Raw genomic sequence first — 22,743 nt, 5'->3', positions numbered from 1 at the left:
GGCTGGAGGGAGACATATAAGACTTTTCTTTTATTGTTTCTGGCAATCCAGCATGGACAGAACACTTAATGCCACAAAAGGTTGTATGTCAATACCCCGTTCCAATCATTACAGGTCATTTTTGTTTCAGTGCCTTTCTAAAAGCTTCAAGGGCTATGCACTTTCTTAATCCAACTTTGTATTCCTAACAATTACTCCCTTAAAAAATGTTGCACAAATGAAAAGTTGTAAATAATTCAAATATACCATCTGAAAAATGACCACTACATTTAGTATACCATTAAGCACTACCATGTTTTTGGCTATGCCACAGATTCATTGCCAAAAATGTATTATTAGGTCTTAAAGAAATCCAGAAAAAACTTTCAATTTGACACTCACATTCTTTTTTTTTTTTTTTTTTTTTTATAAACTTTGAACGAAACAATGTCTGGAAAAAGTGTGCATTTCTCTGACCTCAGAACCACCTACGTGATTCAGTGATAAACACAGAAAATCACAACCATCATAAATACAGAGGACGATGTCAAGTGCCCCATTCATTTAGACTGGAACATTCCTGGGTCTTCCCTTCTGTTGTCACTGAAGAGATGGAGAGACGTGGCTTTCTAGGTCTCCAATTCAGTCTGTGAGCTTGTTAATACCCCTCATCTGCCCATGTCACCTCGTAGTCAGGGTAGTGGGCCTTCAGCTTCTCTGTACTCACAGAGTGCTTTGCCCTTCCAAATCCCTGAAATCAGATCAGTTTGTTAAAAAATCTGAAAATATCATGAAATAAAATGTGCCTGTGCAGACAACTACCATTGAGTAGCCATAAACATGGATCTTCTTTGCCTGGCTGTCGTGTTTGATTCGCCCACCACCAAGGCACTCGCAGTCGAAGATACGCCCCTTCTCCAGCTCTCCTGCAACCCGCTCGTAGATGTCCGCTAAAGAAAAAAAAATGCACAAATGCACTCATAAGTTAAGGCAAGTAAGTAACAATTGACTGAATTAGCTTGAGGTGGAAGAAAAACTCTAGTCTACTCTCATAGAACGTTTTGAGAAAGTCCACGTTAAATAGGTTTATATACAGGCTGCACCATGTTCTTTCAAATGAAAAGTGTAGATGGAAATCCTATATTCTGTTTGAAAGAAATTTACTTTTTATGCCTAACACCTAACAACAACGTTGTTATTGAATGACAGATTACATAAATCATAAAAAGCAGCATGGGTTTGATCAATATTCTGCTCACATTCATTTTAAAAGGATGTATTTAGAAATGTTACTTTAAAAGAATAAAATACTACTTCTACTAATTATTGTGGATTACAGTGAGTAATAGATAATGTTCATGTTGATGCTGATATGTCCTGTAAAAGTACAGTAAAATAAATAAATAAATAAAAAACAATTAAAAGTGAAATTACAGATGACAGCTGTAAAAGTATTTTGAATGCAAATACTGCAATGATTTGCATTACTTAACACATTTCTAGCTTTTTCAGGATCAAAAGTGAACCAAAACAGCCTTATTCAGCCCAGCCTCCAGGATAAAAAGCTATTTCGTAAGAATATCGGTGCATGCTGCCTTTTTTTTTTTATCCGAACCTCGGTAAAGTTAGCAGTTTCTCTGTCAAAGGGACCGGCCCAAACGTGGCGACATTATAACATTTGTCACTTTTGCTCCTTTGAACGAGCTCGGCGCATCCCTCTTTACTGTCGCACCGTGGTACTCAGCCCAGGCGAAGCCGCGCACGACGTCCACGCTCGAGTCGTCCTCCGTGTTGTGCACTCGGATGAGCACGTATTTGAACACCCCGTCCGGATCAATGGCCACCTCGGGAATACTTGCAAGACGCGCAGAAGCCATTACATGTAACTACAAGCACCTTCATCAATTTGTTTCATTCGTTTCTGTTTCTTCTTCTTCTTCGTCTGTCACAGGGCGTCATGACCGACTCTCGTATACCGCCCCCTGCCGGATGGCCGTGGAACTTCCGCAGAAGTTGAGCTAGTTCGCCGGTGCTTGTTTCACGAAAAAAAAATTCGTACTGAATTTCAGTAGGTGAAACATATCCACAACTTGTTATTATTGGCTACTACAATATGGCTTCATAATATTTGCACTGTGATTTTTCATTGTTTGCCGTTCCTTTTTCAACCTCACAGCAAGCAATGTGTAAATTTGCATGTTATACAGATTATACAAAATTATACAAAATATACAGATTTTATTCATTTTATTTCTTATTTATTTTTTGCAAGACAATTAAAATTGTATTTTGACAAAGACAAAATTAGACAAAATTACTCAGCATTGGTTAAACAATGATGTTATTTTTATTTGAAATATATATATTTTTTGTTCAATTGTTACAACAAACAGCAAATTAAAAACTTAACTAAGACAAATAATGCCATTTACATTACATTTGGTTAATAGCAAACCTTGTGGAACCGTTTTTCTCAGACAAGATTTTAAGGCCTGTGCCCTGCTTTGTTATAAATCTGGCTGTCATAGAATAATCCATTATAATGCAATTATTAAAACTCATTCATCGAAAACTGGCCCATAAAAAATGACACGAGTTAGTCAGTGGAATAAATCATTCTGTCCTTCAGAGTGGACTTTCAATTCCCAGTACAACTGAGCAGCTACTCCTATAGCATTCGTGTTTAACTTTTTTGAGTGGTTTATCCCAACACATAAAAATATAGCAAACACACAATATCCGGCCGAGTATGGCAGTGGCTAATAAACGAAAAGTCTCTTTCATGTGTAAATGAATTACAAACAGTGGTTATATAAAAAAGGAATCAGGTGTAATAATACAACCTGACATGAAATTCAGTGTCAAAATTGTCCATAAATTGTCCTTTCAAATGTCCATATATATTTTTTTCTGAACTTTGCTGAAATATTCAGTACTGGGTTGAGCTGGTTTGACTTTTTCAATCATGGCACATTTCACCATGCAGGTAGCATAGAACATGGAAGAACAGAATGTAAACACTGTTTTTGGTTGCTTGGATTCAGATGCAGGATGCAGATCTCGTCCTGCCTTAGTACCAGTTGCCAAAGCAAGACCAGGCATCTACGCATTAACCAAACTACAGGCCAGCCTGACATGCAAATGTAGCCGTGATGTGATGTGGTGTATGTGTGTTTCACATTGAAAGTCAATGTGAAACACTGCAGCACAGCACACGGTGACACAACGAAATGTGTCCTCTGCTTTTAACCATCACCCTTGGCGAGCAGTGGGCAGCCAGGACAGGCTCCCGGGGAGCAGTGTGTGGAGACGGTGCTTTGTTAAAGGGGACCCCAGTGGCACCTTGGCAGTTTGAGATTCGAAACAGCAACCTTCTGATTATGGGGCCGCTTCCTTTTCCTTTTTTTATTAATTAAAATTTGTTATATTTTGTATTCTTTATTATGTACTATATATATGTATATAAAACCTCTTCTGCTGTGTGTGCGTATATTTGACAGCCAAACCGAAGCAAAAATCAAGCAAAACATCCGATTTGTAGGTTCTCTTCTTTGTGTCTTTAAACAGACAACAGCTCTGTGTAAGCCTATACATGTGGTATAATAGACGAATTGTGAAATCTGAACAGGTTTATTAATATACAAAAAGAGAAACTAAAAATATACCATTAGAGGGCAAAACCTAAATAATAATATGTGTCATGAATTATTAAAAATAGGACATTAAAATATAATTCATTAATTCAATATGACAGGAATAAAAAAGTGAAATAAAAAATAATGTATTTAATGTGTGATATTGGAATATTTATTTAATATTTATTACATATTTATTTAATTTGGGCACAACTACATGAATAAATTCCTCTGCTTTACCTGCTACATATTCATCTTCAGCATCCCCTGCTTCAAAGTAGTGGTAATATCCTAGTGGGTAACACACTCGCCTATAAACCAGAAGACCCAGGTTCAAACCCCACTTACTACCATTGAGTCCCTGAGTAACCCTGAGTGTCTCCAGGGGGGGACTGTCCCTGTAACTACTGACTGTAAGTTGCTCTACATAAGGGTATATGGTAAATGCTGTAAAATGTAAATATATTCTGCTGATCTGTTGGAAAATCACAAGTGGATGGCAGTGCCATGTTGGAAAGGACACAGCTTCAGACCAAAGCAATCTGTACAAGATCAGGCTAAATCAGCGATAGTCCCACCCAAGTGGGTCAGACTGACAAGTTCAAGTAACTGATGAGCTGAATGTGCCCAAATTAAATAAATTGTGTTTATAATTCATGTATTGAATTAATTAAAGATGTTTTAATTTCTATCTAATTCATGACACATTTTATTGTTCAATTGTTGATGTGCTTCTATGATTTTTTTCGAGAAAATAACGGAATGTTTGGTCATGTTTTGAGCTTGTAAGCAACTATTTGACAAGTGACCTTTAGAGTTCACTGTCTCATACATTCCTTTCCTTAAAACTGGCAGGTGAAACTCTGCACCTAAGAAGGCCACAGCCCTGTGTGTGTTTTTGGATTTACCACAGCCCAACACAACTCTAATCATGCCATTAGTATGCAGTTCCTGAGCTAAATGCAGGTTAAACGTGTTAAACCCGGGGCTGCAGCACCTGAGTGGAAATTGACAATTTTTTTGAAGCTGTGTTGTCATCCAGTAATAAAAACCTGCTCTGCAGAGTTCACCTCCAGATATCAGTGCATAGCCCCGCGCGGGTGAACAGGGGAGTGAGCTTCTGACTGCTGGTCCAGGGCTTAATCTTTATTCCGTCCGCAGGCCCGGTAGACCAGGCAGCCGAGGGTGATGATGAGGAGCAACGAGATGATGAAGAGGAGGAGGACCCAGGCTCCTGGCTGAATGGCTTTCCTGAGAGACACACTCTCTGCAGGGACCAAGCTGCTGAGGCTCAGCATGTAACCCAGGGCCCAGCCAATGGAGGTATCACCAGCCTACACACACACATGAAACATATCTTTATCATCGAATCTCACACTGTTCATGAAATAAACTCACAGTTTAGAATCTATGAGTAAATGAGTTGTGTCATGTGTGGACTTACTTTTTTCTGGAAACTAATCTGTGGAAAGGTCTGATTATCAAATCCGTATGCAGTCTGCAGAAGTTCTTTAATGAACACAGAGACAGCGCAGTAGTCCTGAAGACGGGACTTCTGATCTGGAGCTTTAGCAAGCATCTGCAGAGAAACCGCACACATAGAGGCACAGGAACTCACACTCACAGCTTTAGCTGATGTGTGAAGAGGAACCTAGTCATTTCAATACAGAGGGGTCTTTTACAGACACACATACACAGAGAGAGTAACTCGTCTTCCAGATAAGCCAACGTCCACAGGGGAAACCAGAGCTGTGCACACATGCACCCCAACAGTGGCGGTTTTCGATATGGGCAACACAGGCGTTTGCCCAGGGCGGCATCAAGGGCATCGGAATTTTTTTTTGTTGCCTGCCCTGACATTATGTTGCATGGGCAGCGATCAGTTTTTTATTTCCAGCTTGTGGTGAGAAAGGGCGCCTGTTGCTTGTTGCAGAGGGAGAGGGCGGCATGTAATAACCAGCTCACAAAATGCTGACGTTATCTCCTCAATCGAATTGTCAGTTCCACCTTAAATACTGGCCAGCAGGCTGCAGTACCCGTTCAGTGAGGCTTACAGCCAGAAAATCTGTCTCAGAAAGATAGAATGTTTTTAAATCTGTATATGGTGTATATGATCTCTGTGCCCGCTCAAAACTCTGAACTATTAGAAATCTAGTTATGTGTAGAAATAGTATCTACCCAAACCTTTCTGTTTTTCACTGTAAAACTGATGTGGGAACTTTGCTCATGTGCACATAGATTTATGATGAATATGGACATTTCAACGTAAAAAAATAAATAGTATTGCAGGCTTCTCATCTGCTGAGCAGTATTTAAGCTGAAACAGACAAAGCGTTCGCACCAAACAGGCTACAGCATAGCACATCCTGCACAGTTGGAACGATGTGTGAGAAGCGTTGCTACCTGCTGGAACGTCATACTGCAGACAGCCTTGGCTCCTTGTTCCATCTCAGAGGGCGTGGCCACAGTAATGCCCGTGACCTGCTGCAGGAAGGAGTATGTATAGAAGAAAGCAGAAAATGCCTGATATGTGATAGATAGATAGAGACAGAGAGAGAGATAGAGAAATTTTATGTTAAGAGAAATAGAGATAGAGAGCCTGTTTATTTTTAAATCATTTTAAGTTAAAAAAAAATACATATCTATATTTATATATATAAACAGGTTAAACAAAAATATGATTTTCACATTTGGTCACAGTGGCAACTCACTATGAAGTTTCCTGTAACTTTGGGCTGGAAGACCCCATTGAAAGAACATTTAGAGAATCGACAGCTCTTCAATGAGAAGATCTCAGACATGTTTCCCAGGCAGAAGTTGTAGTTTCCGCTCCCCACCACAGTAAATTTGGCCTGGGAGGTGTAAGTCGTCGGTCTCAGGGATGCGGTGCAAGGCGAGTCGAAGACATACTCCTGTGTCAGGTTTATTTTGTAGTCTGCTGGGTAACATGGATGTGACACCACCGCAGGGTAATTCTGAGTCTGGAGGCATAACAGAGGAAGCATCATTAAATCTTACCACCCGAAACAACAGTAAATGGAGAAAAGAAAATATCATAAAGCCATCTGTGCATCCAATAAACTAAATCAACAATGCAACAATGTAACCAACTCACACCTCACCTCCACTCAAAGCTATGATCTATAACCAGATTTTTCATTTTTCTTTCCCATAATCTCATTATTCAAGAAATGCAAGACTAAAGTTTACTAAATCTGATCTGGATTTAAACTTAAACAGTGCAGGTCAGCTCATTTAACTTAATGGTCCACTATTATGAACATTTTTTTGCTTGAGTGTATGAGTGTAAAATAATTTGATGTCCCCTAATTCTATTTTGCACTATGGATGAAATTTGGAAAGAGACTTACAGTATATTTACTGTAAGTCTCTTTCCAAAATTCAGCTGTGGTGCAAAACTATAGCCACTTGATCCAGTCCTACAATGAGATTTCCCCAGGATGCGCTGTTTCGGTGTGTGTTGCTTTAAGTGATAATGAGGAGGAGAGGGGCAGGACGAGGAGGAGAGCGGCCTATAGAAGTGAGGGGGGATTCCCGAAAATGACGTAATCAACACCATTCAGCAACCACAATGTTTGATGCAAACAGGAAAAAACAGCGTTTTTCCAGAAAGAAAGAAAATGAACCTGCTGGTTCTTCAGTATCTTGCGTGACTGAACAAATAATACATTTGTGCTCATTTTCACATCTAATCACAGAGCCACTGCAATGCTTCACACGTTTTCAAGCCATGACGGTAGATGGAGTTTATGGGTGGGAAATTTAGGGGTGGGAAATTCTCTGGGTGGCACACACCGTGTGCTGTGCTGCAGTGTTTCACATTGACTTGATATATATATCCTGCTGGTTTAGAAACGGGAGGTAACCTTTCTCCTTATGACGTCATAAGGGGACAAATTTAAAATCTGACCATCTGAACTGGCAATCTCTGAATGGTGAAGCAGAATGGGCAAAGCACTCTTTACACCTACTGCCATTTCCTGCCTCTGCAAGAAAAGGTTAGGGGAACTCATATGAATGTTAAATTTTCATAATAAAGGACCTTTAAAGTTCTTTGGTGGGAGAGGTAGGGCGATGCCGATCATGACAAAACAAAAGATGAATTACGCTGTAGAAATGATCGTTTGAGATAATTTTTTTTACCGTGTAACTTGTGGCCCCAATACAGCGGATGCCAATTCTTCAAAACCCTTTATTTTCCAAAGTGCAATTAATGTAGCACATGGCAACCAGCGGCGTGGTTAAAAAGATAAAAGCACTGAACATCAATTTGTTACCTGCGGTTAACAGGTAACTGCGGTTAACAGTCAAATTGGCCTGTTTTCTTGCTCAACAAAGCTTAGTCCCTTAAGCCTCCTCAAGGAGGAACAACACGTTACCCTACAGACTAAGAAATAAGTCAGGTGTAGACAGCAGTGCTGACTCACGGTCCCAAGCTCCTCTCTGGTAGTGTTAATAAACCCAGACAGGTGACCTTTTCTGGGGTGTTGCCTCTGTCTGGGTTAATAACATCCCTGACGGATGAAAGACTGTTGCCTGCTGGGTAAATGGGGAATTATACAGACAATGCAACTGAAAGAGTAAAGAGTAGAAGGCTAAACTGAAGTGGAGGGTCTTCATATGAGGAGTTTATAACAAGCACAAGAATGACCACACCTAGATGAAAAAGAATAGTCTCAGTTTTCACATAACGTCACGTTTTGTTGAAATCTGACTGACAGTTAGACCAGTTAGACCAGTAAGTGATCCCAGGTCCATTACTAAAGTGACATCAAGAAAGTTTTTTTGTGAATGCACACAAAACAAAGGGGTTCATGCTAAGCTGACTTAGCATAAAAACAAGATGCCGCACATGATAACAGACATCAGTCTTTCCAAGGGTAATGAGGCTAATGACAGCGGGAATGTTTAGACTATTTCTTACATTTTACTGCTTGCTATGTTGTGGCAGATTCGTTAAATGAGAACTTATGGTTTTGACAATGCACACAGTGAAGAACTTTGCAAGGATCGCATGGATGGGTCCTCTGAACGTTGGAGTATACACATTTACATTTGCAGCATTTATCAGACGCCCTTATCCAGAGCGAATTACAATCAGTAGTTACAGGGACAGTCCCCCCCTGGAGCAACTTAGGGTTAAGTTTCTTGGTCAGGGACACAATGGTAGTAAGTGGGATTAGAACCTGGGTCTTCTGGTTCATAGGCGAGTGTGTTACCCACTAGGCTACTAGCACCTGCACCACTGATCACACACTGGCATCAAGAGGGTAAAACCCTGAGCTCCTGTATAAGGATTGACGACTGATTAAAAATTATTATTTTATAGGAAAAGGCAGACTGGGAGTGAAGCATGATTTCATGATTTGATCTTTTTCTAAAATATAAGACCATGAAGATTTTGGTAATAAATTAAATTGAATATAATTTACTGCAAATCATTTTGGTTTTCTCAACACTTCACCATTTTAAATGATTGTTTCTATAAATTTGTGCTCGTGGTTGCTCTTTTATTCTTTCAAGAGCAAACAAAACCGTCAGCATCTGTTTTGCACAATAAACCCGTGGAGCAGACGTCTGTTCAGAAACATCCTGTGCAAGCCTACATCATATCCAGTGCGTTAACACTTTAAAAAAAAGATCATCTGCTACCTTGCCATCTGGCAAATTACAAGCAAAACTGTGAGACCTGACAACCTACCCCACCCTCCCAATGCCATTCTCATACACCATCAGGAAGAACTGCCAACCTTCTCCCTTTCGGCTTTAAAATCAAGAGTTTGGCAACAATACACCTAAATGACAAAAAAAGCCTAATGGCGCATTCATGGAAAACATGTGTATGAGTGTAAATAATCTGTGTTACACCGCACCTTCACCAGGTGGGCCAGCAACTTGTAGAGCATCTGGTCTCGTCCGTAACAGAGGAAGCTGTGGGTGTACAGGCTGTAGTCCTGGCTGTAGAGACGAAGCGTCATGCCGTCCTGCGCGTCCTCCACCGGCTCCGTCGTCACAAACGTGATCTGGGTGGAGGCTCCACCAAAGTCCAGTGCCCCCACCGTCTGCTTCCCAGAGCTCAGCCAGCGGCCGATAAAACCATACTGCAGAGGCAACACACATTTCATTTTCCATTTACATGTACAGCATTTATCCAGAGCGACTTACAATCAGTAGTTACAGGGACAGTCCCCCCCTGGAGCAACTTAGGGTTAAGTGTCTTGCTCAGAGACACAATGGTAGTAAGTGGGATTTGAACCTGAACCCCCACTGGGCTACTACCACCCTACCTACCTACCTACCATTTCGTGAACACAGCAACAAAAACTGAATACTGACACCATGAAGGGTTTATTAAGAATGTCCTGCCGGTTATTAATACACTTAATACACAAGTACTTTTACTACTGCACTAGAAGATTAACTGCTTAAACTAAATGAAAGTTACCAATACCAATTTTATTTTCCAATTTTATAATATTTATACTGGTTTTTAACACTTATATGTAGAAAAAGACAGAAAAACAAAAATGCATAAGCAGGATCATTTTAATAATGAACGATAATAATAAATTATGCCAATATGTGGTAGCATGAGCCCCTGATTTTGGGTTCAGGATCGGATTGCGGTGTGGTGTGTGATGCTCTGCCAGTGGACCTTTATGAAGTTCTCCAGCAGGTAGTTGACTGTGACCCAGCCATAGGCTCCTTCCTCCTGCCCACTTAGGATGGCAGCTCCCTTAAAGTTGAATGGGTAAGACCTGATCTTCACGCCAACTTCTTCAAGGACCTGTGTGCACTGCGCAGAGTTGGACATGCTAAGAGAAAGAAAAAAAAAAGTTGCTCATTTTGTATAATCAAAGCCCAGCACACACAAACACACACACACACACACACACACACACACTCCTTTATACTTTAGCAGTCTCATCCCAGCTGTTGCGCCGAGGTACACCGGCGTCTGCTGGTGCCGAGATTTGGGGATGTCTTGGACTGCCTGGTTCAGACACTCCTCCAGGCTCCGCCCTGCTCCCCCTGGCTGACCAGCATAGCTGGAGATACCCCCTCCTGCAGGTCGCACAAACAAACACACGCAAACAGTAACGGCAGTTTTTCCCCACGCCGACTCAAGCTGACGCATGCAGCCCAGAGCCCTGACTTGCTTTTTCCACATGTGGCCTCGGAGCAAACAGTAAATTTTAACGCTTGACAGATTCCCGAGCAGGATTCCCCTCACCTATACGGAGGGTCTGGATCCTTTGCCTTGCCTGTCAAATTCAGATTCTATGGAAACTGTGACAGTGATAATATTGAGGAATCTGCTTTATTACATGATTTGTTCAAAAAGGATCTCTTTCAGGACTGTCGGAAAACCATCTCCATTGGCTTGGTGGCAGAGAAAAGCCAACAGTGAAAAATGCATCAAATAATTGTTTACTTTTCATAATCCTGAGCATTCAGATTTGTTCTAAAGGTACTTTTTTAATATATAACAATAGAGAATGCAAAATTAAAACAGGTGCTATTCAAAAATAACCACATGCAGTTGCACATATACTACAGTCTTCCTGTAGAAAAGAACATTGTCAAAAAAAAAAAACAATACTTCTCAATTGATTCTCGTTTGATTCTACTGCATGGATTTCTGTCCTGGAGAGCCAGTGAAAAGGTAGAATCATCTGCATGGACAGGATTTCTAAACACCACTGATCTAAATGAAGCCTCCTCGAAGCTGGGTGCCAGAATGATCGGATGCATAATTAACAATAAGGGATCGTTTGCATATTCTTTTACATTGATATGGGTGCTGCTTGCAAAAGAACCCTTACATTGGAATAACATACTATTTCAACACACACTGTTTCATAGAACCAGAGGCAGGAAGAACCCGGACTGGGGAGGGTGATGCCAGTCTGGCAAGTGAGTCACCGCAGCAACACAGATTTGCCAGGGATTCTCGTTTGTTGGTTTTCCCACAATTAGCATACCTGTGGTTCCTGCACATAGAGCACAAACTGTGGGAACAGATAAATTAATCAGTCTCCACACGTGTCATCATTTTAAACCAGCTTCGCCATCTCATTTATGTACTGGGATGAAAGATCAGGTAAATGGCTGATATGAGGCTACGCCCATATTTAACCCCTGTAACTATAGCATGATGTAATCTGTTTTTCACACCAGTTTATCCTCCATCATCACAATATTATACACGAAAGAAGTGGCAAAACAAAAGGAAACCACAAGAACAGCACACACCGACTGATTCCTTCTTCGACTGAGGCCCCGCTTTTCGTGGCACTACATGCTCACAGTGCATGGGAAGTGTTTGCTAATGTCACAACAACACAATAAACAGATACAAACAAGATAAAAAGCAACTTGCTATTTAACTGTATCCTGGAGATGAGGATGCCCAATGCATGCTAGTTTCACACAGGCCATCGGCATTGTATGTAACATTAGCAAACACTCCCCCATGCACAATGTCTTATACTGCACTGTGAAAATAATATGAATATGAATGATAGACCGGCAGGAATTTTGGTTACCATTCGGTACCGTTACCATGGAGATCTACAAGCTACTGTCTACAGCAGGGTTTTGGTGGCATGTATTCTGCTGCAACAGAACGTGTGATCCTGCAAGTAAAGTCCTGCACAGAGCGGCGCAGCGGTACTGAAACTCATGACCACACTGAAAGCGCACATCTCAGAATAAAAGGCAAGGTATAAATTAGGATAACTGTCACACCTCAATGAAAAATTGTATGTCTGTACTTTGATACCATCAAGTCTATAAAAAATATTTCCATATTTAAATCATATTTATAGTGTGACTAGAAATATTATTCTATTCAAATAAATGATGATATACCTCTCCGAGTGTGAGTTCAGAATCTACACTGCATGTGAGGTCATTTGAAAGAGTTTAGACCAGCTTTATCTACAACCGCTGCTTTCAACAAACTGCAGATTTGTCATCATCACGCCTGACAGGGAAGAGTAAACACAGTTCAGCCCTGCAACGAAACATCTGGCCAATCCAGATCATAGATCCAGATGAAGAACACACTACACTCACACACACACACTTTAGATAATACCTTGCCAAACCTCCCATTGCTAATGAAGGTGAGCAATTTTCTGTTTTGCATCTGGTTGCTATGAAACTGAAAGTAGACATTTTCTGGGTCAGATTAGCGTTTCAGAGCAAAGCTTTCTGTTGTAAACGTGACCACTGCCCGGAACAGGTCAATTTCTGGTAGAAAATACATGAAGCTCTGTGGCAAAAAGCACTCTTCTGTGCCAAAGCAGTCTTCTATGATTGGGACAACATATTTTATGGTGCATAAGACAGAAAGGTCAGAGGTCACTGACCTTTGACGTGACATTCGCTGTGTTGGGTGACCACGCCCGTGCCATTCTGCTTATCTGCTGGCCACTTATATATGAACATGGCCGTGTGGGAGGAACCTGCGTCCAGCACTATGCCATACTAAAGAAAAGGAAATAAAGTGAAAAAGTTAATCATTATTAATAAAACCAATTCACTCACTTCATCAATTATAACAAATTTAAAACAATGCAATATGTTCCTTGCGCAAAGTAAAGTGTTTGGTGAGTCAGGGCAAAAGATGAACTGCTGACAGCAGCCAAAGGGCCACACCTATAGTGCCATTAGTAACAAACAGAAATTAGCAGCAAGAACGTAGCGTGCAGAGAAAACAGAGACATAACATCATGCTAGCATGGTAATAACATGTCTGTGGTAATGAAGAAGGTCTCTAAACTGCACAAGATGGCTGTCAGAGGCAACAGAAAACAGGCAGCTGTGGCTACAGTGGTGTGCAAAAGTTTGGGCACCCTTGCTTAAAATGTCCGTCACTGTGAAAGGGCAAGTGATCAGCAGACGAACTGATCATCAAAATATGTGTAGTTAAGGTTGATACATTATTTTGTTTTGCACAATTTATTAATAATAATAAAAACACCATCAACAAAAAACAAAAATCCAAAGATTTAGGCACCCCAATTTATTTGGGTTCTCAGGTAACTAATTAGCTTATTGAGTTATGACTTTTTCACAGTCATTCTTATGATTTCAAAGCCGTATAAACTCAGTGAGTTCTCAAGTTTGTTCCACTGTCCACTGTCCATTCTGAAAAATAAAAACAAGGATCCAAAATGAAAGCAAAAGCTTTCTTCTGGTAGCCATTTCCGCAGTTTGTAATATTGTTAAGAAATGGTAGGGAACGGTGGAAGTAACATTTAGGAGAAAAGAACTTTACAACAGGGACACAGGGAATTTTTTATATTAAGAGAGGTAAAAATAAATGAAATGCTAGCTAATTCTGTAAGCAATCACATAATCTGTGAAAAGATGTCATTAAAAAGAGGATTACATAATGACTATGTAATCTACTTAATGATCTGTGTGGTAGTAACCTAGTGGGTCACAGGTACAAACCTCACTTACTACCATCGTGTCCCTGAGCAAGACACTTAACCCTGAGTGTCTCGAGTGGGGCTGTCCCTGTAACTACTGATTGTAAGTGGCTCTGGATAAGGGCGTCCCAAAGGCCATGCAGAACTTAGCAGCCTTTAACAAATACAAATGGGGGAAAGATGTCAACAAAAAGTGCTGTCACTCCAAATATCGACTGATATGCTACGATCACAACTATTTTATATTATTTTGTACCTGTAAATATAACAAAAACTTGGAAAGAACACAACAATCTTGCTTAAAATATGGAGATCTACAAGCTACTGTCTACAGCAGGGTTTTGGTGGCATGTATTCTGCTGCAACAGAACGTGTGATCCTGCAAGTAAAGTCCTGCACAGAGCGGTGCAGCAGTACTGAAACTCATGACCACACTGAAAGTGCACATCTCAGAATAAAAGGCAAGGTATAAATTAGGATAACCTCAATGAAAAATTGTATGTCTGTACTTTGATACCATCAAGTCTATAAAAAATATTTCCATATTTAAATCATACTTACAGTGTGACTAGAAAAAATATTCTATTAAAATAAATAATGATATACCTCTCAGAGTGTGAGTCTACACTGCATGTGAGGTCATTTGAAAGAGTTTAGACCAGCTTTGTCTACAACCTGCAGATTTGTCATCATCACACTGGATAATGGCGTCCCAAAGACCATGCAGAATTAAGCAGCCTTTAACGAAGACAAATAGGTGAAAGATGTCAACAAAAAGTGCTGTCACTCCAAATATCAACTGACATGCTACGCTCACAACTATTTTATAGTATTTTCTACCTGTAAATATAACAAAAACTTGGAAAGAACACAACAATCTTGCTTAAAATATTTAATGTCACTTAACTACTCAAATTCCACTTCAAATAAGATGTTTTCAACCCACTGAATTCTGAAATGAATTAGTACGATGTGAGACTATTTACACAATCTAATACTAGATGGATGGATTAAGCTGATTTTCCCAGCAAATCTCACAGAGGTCGGGGACTTGAACTTGTCACTGTGCCACATGAGAACAGTACAGTTTCTTCCATTGGCTTGTCATGATGACAGAACCACTTGGATGCAGCCGTCTCAGCCCCGTGGTCAGGTGTGACATCTTGGCTTCCCTCAACCCTGGAATCTCTGTGATTCCAGGCAAGGTTGAGTGCAGTCCATGGTGTTTGACGCCCATTCAGCTTGCCAGGATCCAGCTCTCACCACATAATCCCGGGTAGAGAGACGGATGCCTGTCTCCCCGTGCAGTCTTCAGGACGATGACGAGGACGAGTGAGCAGTCGGGCGCATGCTGAGTCTTCAGACTCGATGGACATCTGTTGTTGCTGCCCTATCGCTCCTCACCTGTTTGCTGTCCTCCTTCACATTCTCTGGGCGCCCCGGTGTGATGCTTTCAGGGGTGGGGATGTCTGGATGTTTTCCACTACCCTGGACCGGGTTTTCTTGTTTTGCTGAGTTTGTGATTGTGTGCACCTCTTGTTATGTGTATAAATGCATCCTTGCTGTGTCCCGTCCTTGTTCTCTCTTTGTCTGTGACCCTGCTTTTCTTGTGTGAGTGAGAGAGCCCCCAAGCCCAGTTTATTTACTATTAAATCCCTGTGTTTGTGAATTGTGCGTTTGCGTCCACTCCTTTCCACCTCTCACCCCCCGACAGTTGTGCTTCAGTATCTAGCGTTTATATCGCCTAGCGTTTAAGGAGTTGGTACCACTTAGGTGCCACTGAACAAAGCACCGTCCCCACACGCTGCTCCCCGGGCACCTGTCATGGGGGCCCACTGCTCACCAAGGGTGATGGTTAAATGCAGAGGACACATTTCGTTGTGTCACCGTGTGCTGTGCTGCGGTGTTTCATAATGACAATCACTTCACTTTCACCTTTCCTTGTGTAGGTTCACATCATTATGACCAGTCAAAGTCTCTTCAATTTAATGTGAAAGGATTGGGATGAGGGATTTAGTTTTTGCACTGGACTTTGGTAATTTCTTCTCATTGGACATGTAATACATGACAGCGCAATCTGACCCACATGCTTTCATGTCAAACATCTTATATTCTTAAATTCTAGCAAATAATCAAGCAGATGCATGTAAGTATGAAATAAATCTAAGCACGTGCACACTGATTTTGTAGGAACAGGACTGATTTTCCCCAGACTTCAAAACAAGCAGACACCAGTGAGGAATGCCTGACCATCCCTACAGTTCCACAAGGACCCTTAACACACAGATCATCTTTGGCAGATGGCTTCCCATGAATCTTCATTGCATGGAAGCAGCAGGAATTCGATTGAAGAAAGTTCTTTAATAGCATTCACATCTGGCTTCCCCTGAGAACCGTTACAGAATACACACACACACACTGAGAATACACAAACACACCTACTGCAAGCATATTTTCCAACCGTTCCATTCTTAAATAGACTTTCTGTTTGGAAAGTTATGTTGCATTGCTCTAAAGGGGGTTGTTTGATGAGCACATCCTGTGTGTGTGCCGGGAGGAACCGAGTTCAGACACTCTGAAGAACAAGGGTGTCTAGAAGACCACAGCAGACCGAAGTCCAACCCCATGCATGCAAGTACCTCAACTCGCCAAAAAAAAAAGTCAGGTCATGAAAACAGGGTTCAGGGAGGATTACACGTTGTTAATCTCCAAAGCGAATGAATGAAGTTTTAAAGTGAACCTGGTCAGGACCTGCACATGGGCGCACAGGGAGAAAACATCATCTCCCCCATCGACTGGAGAACAAACAACCATGAAAAGTGTGAAACTGGCGAATAGGAGTAGATGTTTTACATGACATGAAAAAAAGCAATAAAATATGAAATGCAAACCCACAAAAAAGGCATTTCTTGTTCTGCAAGTTCAGTCTTGTCACACCTGTAAGAAGCTGTGCACGTTTTTTTTTTTTTGCTCTCGTCCATCGTCCTTACCATGTTCCCTGGCGGCTCACTCACGTCCAGAATCGGGATGGTCAGGAGCACGATGGCCACGATCCCAAAAAGGAGCAGCGCGACCTGGGACACCAGCAGGGAGTTCATCTTCCCCATGGCTCCGGGTTCCGGACTCCCCAGCGGCCGCAGCCCGCAGTGCAGAGCCTGCGCCCCACGCGGCGCTTTCAGGGGGCGATCGGACGGGGTGGGCGGGGTCCGTGGGCGGAGAGGGGGCGGGGCGTCGGTTGCCATTGGCTCCTGGGTCCGTGCTGAATTTCAATTGGAGCTGCATTCGGTCAGGCAATCCCGTCTGCTAATGCCTCGGGGTTCTACTTGCAGGGACGTGTTGTAGGAGTTCTCGGGACGAACGCACCTTACTTCCCACCGTTGCAAGTGGATTATATCACAGCGAAAAAAAATATTAATAACGCTGCATGGACGATATCGTGTAACTCTGTTCCATGTAGCACCTGGTTCCGGTTTCACTGTGTACATGCATGTAGCTGGAATGACAATAAACTTGAACTTGAACACAACAGAAGTCACTCTTACTTTTGTGAAGTCCTTCAACGTAGTTTAGAAGGAACATTTATTCCTACTCTAAAGGTGTTTGCCCACTATGCCAACCTGTATTTTTTACATTGTAGGACTTTGTAGACGAGCAGATTTGCATCTCTCCGAATCAGGCAGCTTTTGCTGTGACTGCAGCATTTCACACTCTCCACCACATTAAGTTCGTCAACGGGGACGGTTTCCAACAGTCATGAAGGTTTATTATACAGAACCCTTTCTTAGGATTCACTCATGTTAATGAGCATCTAATGAAGAGCTTTTGATGATTACAATAGTGAACAAATCAGCCATGAAGGTAAAAAAGAGCCAGAATCCCCTCTTCTTTTAACTGTGCGGCCCTTAAACACAAGCAGGTCAGTTGCTGGAGGTTTGGGTCTGATTTAGATCCGCTCAACAGTCCTGGGTCTTCTAGTGATTTGGTGCAAGGTCTGGATTGCAGCCATGCCACCAGTTTAGAATCGTCTTCCTAAAATTTGCAGGCCAGTTTGATTTTGATTTCCATGACAGAATAAAATGCAGTCATAAACTCTTGCATCCTATGCATCAATATTATCCTATTGTATTGTGCAAAAAAAAAAAAAAAAGTAGTGGTATACCAAGACCACATTCTGTTCTAATAATTCAGTCATTGCTGGCATGCACAGTTCCACTGTTGCGCAATTCAAGTCAGAGTTTAGTTATGGTACCATACTATAAATTTGAGCACTTTTGATGGATAGTTTGAAATGCCTCCTATTCCTCATACCCATGAGACAAATAAGAACACCATAAAATAAGATGATCCTTTATTAGTCCCACAAGTGGGAAATTTACATCATGAAGAATGTTCAAGCATAAACATAACATAGGGGTCTGACTAGGAGTGTGTGACCTGTGTGTTACTGGGCAAAATTGTGGTCAGACGTTCACAGCATCATGGGCACGGGAGTGTCTTGGGAAATGTGGGCTCCAATGATTTTTTGATTTTCCTTTTCTGGGGTGTAATGATTGTACATTACATATCTGTACTGGTTGGGGGTTTAATTATACACACATAAATAAACCTTTTTTAATAAGTGGTGTTGAATGTTCAAAAAAATAATAGGCCCAAGCCTACTGAAAGTGAAAGCGAAGTGATTGTCATTGTGAAACATTGCAGCACAGCACACGGTGATACAACGAAACGTGTCCTCTGCTTTTACCCACCACCCTTAGTGAGCAGTAGGCAGCCATGACAGACACCTGGGGAGCAGTGTGTGACTGCTAGGCTACCACTGTCCCTTTATTGACTTCTTGTTATTGGATTTAATCCAAATGAACTACAAATACAAATACAAATACAGCTATAAGAATGGTGAATGCTTTGCACATCTATAATGGTAGCTTCATGCTCCTTTAATGAAGATCGAGGACTATTTCTACATTCTTCAAAATCACCTCAAATCAACAATTTGGTGATATGACAGGACAATGGTTGCAAACACTGATACAATTTTGTATAAATTAAGCTATAACAGGAAACCGAAAACAAAGTTGGCCAAATGTCCAACCAGATGCCAGAGGCTTGTTGATAGCTGGTCAAGGTACAACTTGCTAAGGGACATTGAACATTGGACATTGAAATATTGTTTTGGGTGTGTATGTAATTCAGACAACGTGTATCTTTTTTTTTTAATTATACAAATATTAAAAAAAATGCAAACATATTTGACACATTCTTTTCATATTCTTGCCAAATCTTTTTTAATAATCATTAAAGATGTATGTGAAACGAACATTCTTCCCCATAAAAAGAACAGTTTAAATAAATGCCACTCTACAACTGTGCCCGGTAGGTTTGGTGAGAAAAGTTTTCATTAGCAATTACTTTCTGCCCAAACATGATTTCCAGTCACAATTTCATTCTGTATCCTGGTATAAGACCATGCGACACTTCAGTTTCCATTACAGATATCTAAAATCTGAAATGAAAAGTACAATGGTGGAGTGTGTAACTCTCAAAACCCTTCTCAGGCTCACAAAGAACATTATTGTTACTTCCATAAGGATGCCACTTATTCTGGCTGTGTCCCACTCCCTGGAGCCGATTTTACGTAGCCCTTATGGGTGATACATAGCAATAAATATTACAGAAAAGGAACATGAAGAAATGTGCATTACACAGGCGGGAGTGTGAGAGAACAGGGCTGTATCGGTGTCATCGTTCTGTACCCTGAATCCTGACCCAGGACCATTTCAGCAGAATGAAATTGTCAGCTGAAGAGGACAGACAAGCAAAACCAGCAGCAGTGGGGCTACTGTTACAAAGTCATTGAGAAATGACAGTGACTTTAAAAAATTGAAAAACAAAAATGAGAATAAACAGGAGATACATTTTTGTTATCTCGAGTTGGTTATCTTACTTTGTTTGGAATGATTTATCTTGATTTTGTTCTTCACATTTGACAAAGAGCAAATTTCCGGTTGTGTTGACTTGACGTCTGCTGCATTTGTCTGATCAGACATCCTTCTCTCCCACTAAATTCTAAAGACATGAGTTGGGTTTAATGAAAGTATAGTTCCGGTGTAATTATGGTTTGGGATGGCGCCATCATTGGTTTAATTAGTTCTCCCACTGAGAATGGTAACCATTATTATCCAGTCTCCATCTTTGTGGTGGTTCTCGATGGTGCACTTCCCACAGGCCCCACTCCCTGCACAGTAGAGACAGCAATACAATACAGTCTGAGTTGAGCGTGTCTGATGTGGCAGTGTTCATGTGAGCTGCTGGGCTAGTATACATATGAGTGTGGTTGTGTTGTGTTGTGTGTCGATCTGTACACGCCTGTGTTTAGGCTGCGTGCGTCTCTCTATATTGTATCCATGCCTGTGTGTCTGAGTGTCCTTGCAGAATGGGGTTGGTAGTCCTGCCCCAGGGCGAAGAGACAGTGACAGATACCCTGATTAAATGTAAGAGTTTCCATCCGAAACAGAAGCCCCTTGTGTGGCTCACAAGGCCCTGTCTGCCCTATATGTTGCAGACAGCAGATGGCCTTTAGAAAAGAGAGCGGACCTGCTCCTAGCCCAGGGGGCAGGCAGATCAAAGTTACTACAGTACACAGAGAAGCGGTTCAGTGTCCAGAACCACCAATACAGGGGAATCCCAACCATCTCATTCAGGCCGCACAGATGCATGACAAGAGCGTAACTCTCTGACTCTCTGGAGAGCTGCAGCAGGCTGTGAGGGACACCGTGCAATAATGCAATTTCTGCCCATGTTGGACAGAGTAATGTGATTAAGAAATTCCTTCACATTACCTGAGGGGCCTGTAACATCTGTCGGGGGAGGCTCATCCTTTCTATGTTGCAGTAAATGCTAGAGACTTGGTTTCAACACATATAGAGCATGTTTATAGTCTACAGCACCCTCTGGTGGACATAAAGGAATTTTACATCCATGACATTATATTTTATGTTATTATATATCACATTTTATATTGTATTATATTATGACCTAGCATCACAAATCATTTGAATTGATTTATTGTGTTAGTTAATTCTGCTCACACTGGGCACCATGCGCAATTCCACATTAATCGTGTCCACAAAAATGTAGTGTTTACTTGCATTAGTTGATTATTCTGTCCAAAAAACAAGCTTGGTGCCCTATACTGGACCATGAGCTGCCATATCACGTATTTTTTTTCCTCTAGTAGCATTTATCAGCAATTGGCATTTTTAGCAAAAGCCTTTTGTAATAAGCGTGATTTTTTTATCAGTTTTGGCCATGTAACAAATAAATAATTGCATGTTCCTGTCAATTGGACTGATTCTTGCATGCAAGTCACGATACACCATTCAGCCATAACATCATGACCACCCCAATAAATGCAGGCCCGACTGGTCGAGGCATGAGCTTCACGAGGCCCTGAAGGTTTGCTCGATTCAACTGAGATCTGGAGAACTGGACGCCAGAACCTCCGACTCGTCTTCTCGCGAGAAGTTCAAACATTCCGTGCCATTCATCACAAGGGCGTAAAACAATTTCACCGACATTTCAGTCGCCTTTCTTCTCCACGGACGCCGAGGGCCAGAGTTTGGGCACGTACTCCTCCTCACGACACTGAGCCCAGACTATACTACAATAGTAGTTCCAGAGCAGCAGCATCACCATGGCAACCAGCGCCAGCGGAACGGCCACGGCCAACAGGAGCACCACGTGCTCGCGGTGGGAGGGGCGTCGCGGAGCCACGCCCTCTTCACACAGCGACCGGCTGTTGGGGCAGAGGGACTTCATCCAGGAGCCGGGACGACTGAGAACCGGGGAGGGTAGGAGCAGCGGGCCAGTTTCCATGGCCTCTCCTGCAACGAAATCATAATTAAAGTCTCGTATTGTCGTTTTGGCATGTACACACAGGTCAGTTTAAATGGAAATTTAGATGCAAGACATTGCTCTGAAAATATCAGCAGCAGGTCTATTGGAGGAAAAAGTAGCGACGTGTTCGCACCACAATAGGCCAGCATGACAATATCATAACGACAAACATCACACTTGAGGACAAATCACACTGTGTCAAAAGCCATGGAGCAGAAGCAGCTCAGTCTGGCTTGAAAAGTTAATGGAAGAAGGTAATGGAATACTCACCGTTAGGGACCTGCAGTTGTGAGCCTGGCCAGAAGAAGGATGAACTTAAAATATAGATGCATTTAATAACAATAATTACAACAATGACGCCGGGCTTCAGACTGACTCGTCACTATTTGGATCAGACAGATTATGGCAAACACCACAAGAGTAGCTTTAAACTGCCCGACTGTGTGTGTGCGTGCGTCGGCGCACGCATATCTCTCAGCATGCCCGCCCCACCCATCCGCGGGCCAGCCTATCTGATAGAGCCAGTCCGGTTTCCTTTCTGACACGGCACCACACACTCACCCAGCAACATTTTTAAGGCCTCGGCTTTCAGCCCCAGTTTTTACTCATTATTACTTTGAATTAATATATAGATATATAGATTGACTGACACTCAGACATGCTTTTGGGGGGCTACATAGACACACACACAGACTGGTGTCAATGATTTTGTAGATTAAATAAGTGCACGGACAAAACGTCCAAATCCCATAACATAGCTGACTTGA

The 22,743-nt window shown here is 41.7% G+C and overlaps 2 protein-coding genes across 2 annotated transcripts; both read right to left on the bottom strand.

Annotated features, from left to right (window-relative positions):
- Window positions 1-13: 13 nt before the first annotated feature.
- Window positions 14-1,948, bottom strand: phpt1 (phosphohistidine phosphatase 1). Its single transcript, XM_028973813.1, has 3 exons — window positions 1,712-1,948; window positions 802-929; window positions 14-730 (listed from the first exon to the last, which is right to left on the bottom strand). Exons 1-3 carry the CDS (start codon window positions 1,854-1,856, stop codon window positions 638-640), a joined length of 366 nt encoding a protein of 121 aa, XP_028829646.1. The 5' UTR covers window positions 1,857-1,948; the 3' UTR covers window positions 14-637.
- Window positions 1,949-3,357: 1,409 nt separating this feature from the next.
- entpd2b (ectonucleoside triphosphate diphosphohydrolase 2b) lies at window positions 3,358-17,230 on the bottom strand. Its single transcript, XM_028973812.1, has 9 exons — window positions 17,071-17,230; window positions 13,013-13,130; window positions 10,550-10,700; window positions 10,291-10,450; window positions 9,509-9,736; window positions 6,326-6,595; window positions 6,018-6,137; window positions 5,059-5,193; window positions 3,358-4,948 (listed from the first exon to the last, which is right to left on the bottom strand). The coding sequence occupies exons 1-9, from the start codon at window positions 17,185-17,187 to the stop codon at window positions 4,754-4,756; spliced, it is 1,494 nt and encodes a 497-aa protein (XP_028829645.1). The 5' UTR covers window positions 17,188-17,230; the 3' UTR covers window positions 3,358-4,753.
- Between the last annotated feature and the right edge of the window lie 5,513 nt (window positions 17,231-22,743).

The sequence above is a fragment of the Denticeps clupeoides genome, chromosome 3, assembly GCF_900700375.1.
Source record: "Denticeps clupeoides chromosome 3, fDenClu1.1, whole genome shotgun sequence".
Classification (NCBI taxonomy): domain Eukaryota; kingdom Metazoa; phylum Chordata; class Actinopteri; order Clupeiformes; family Denticipitidae; genus Denticeps; species Denticeps clupeoides.
Note: the sequence above shows the minus strand (reverse complement) of the source record. Positions and strands in the feature narration are given on the sequence as shown.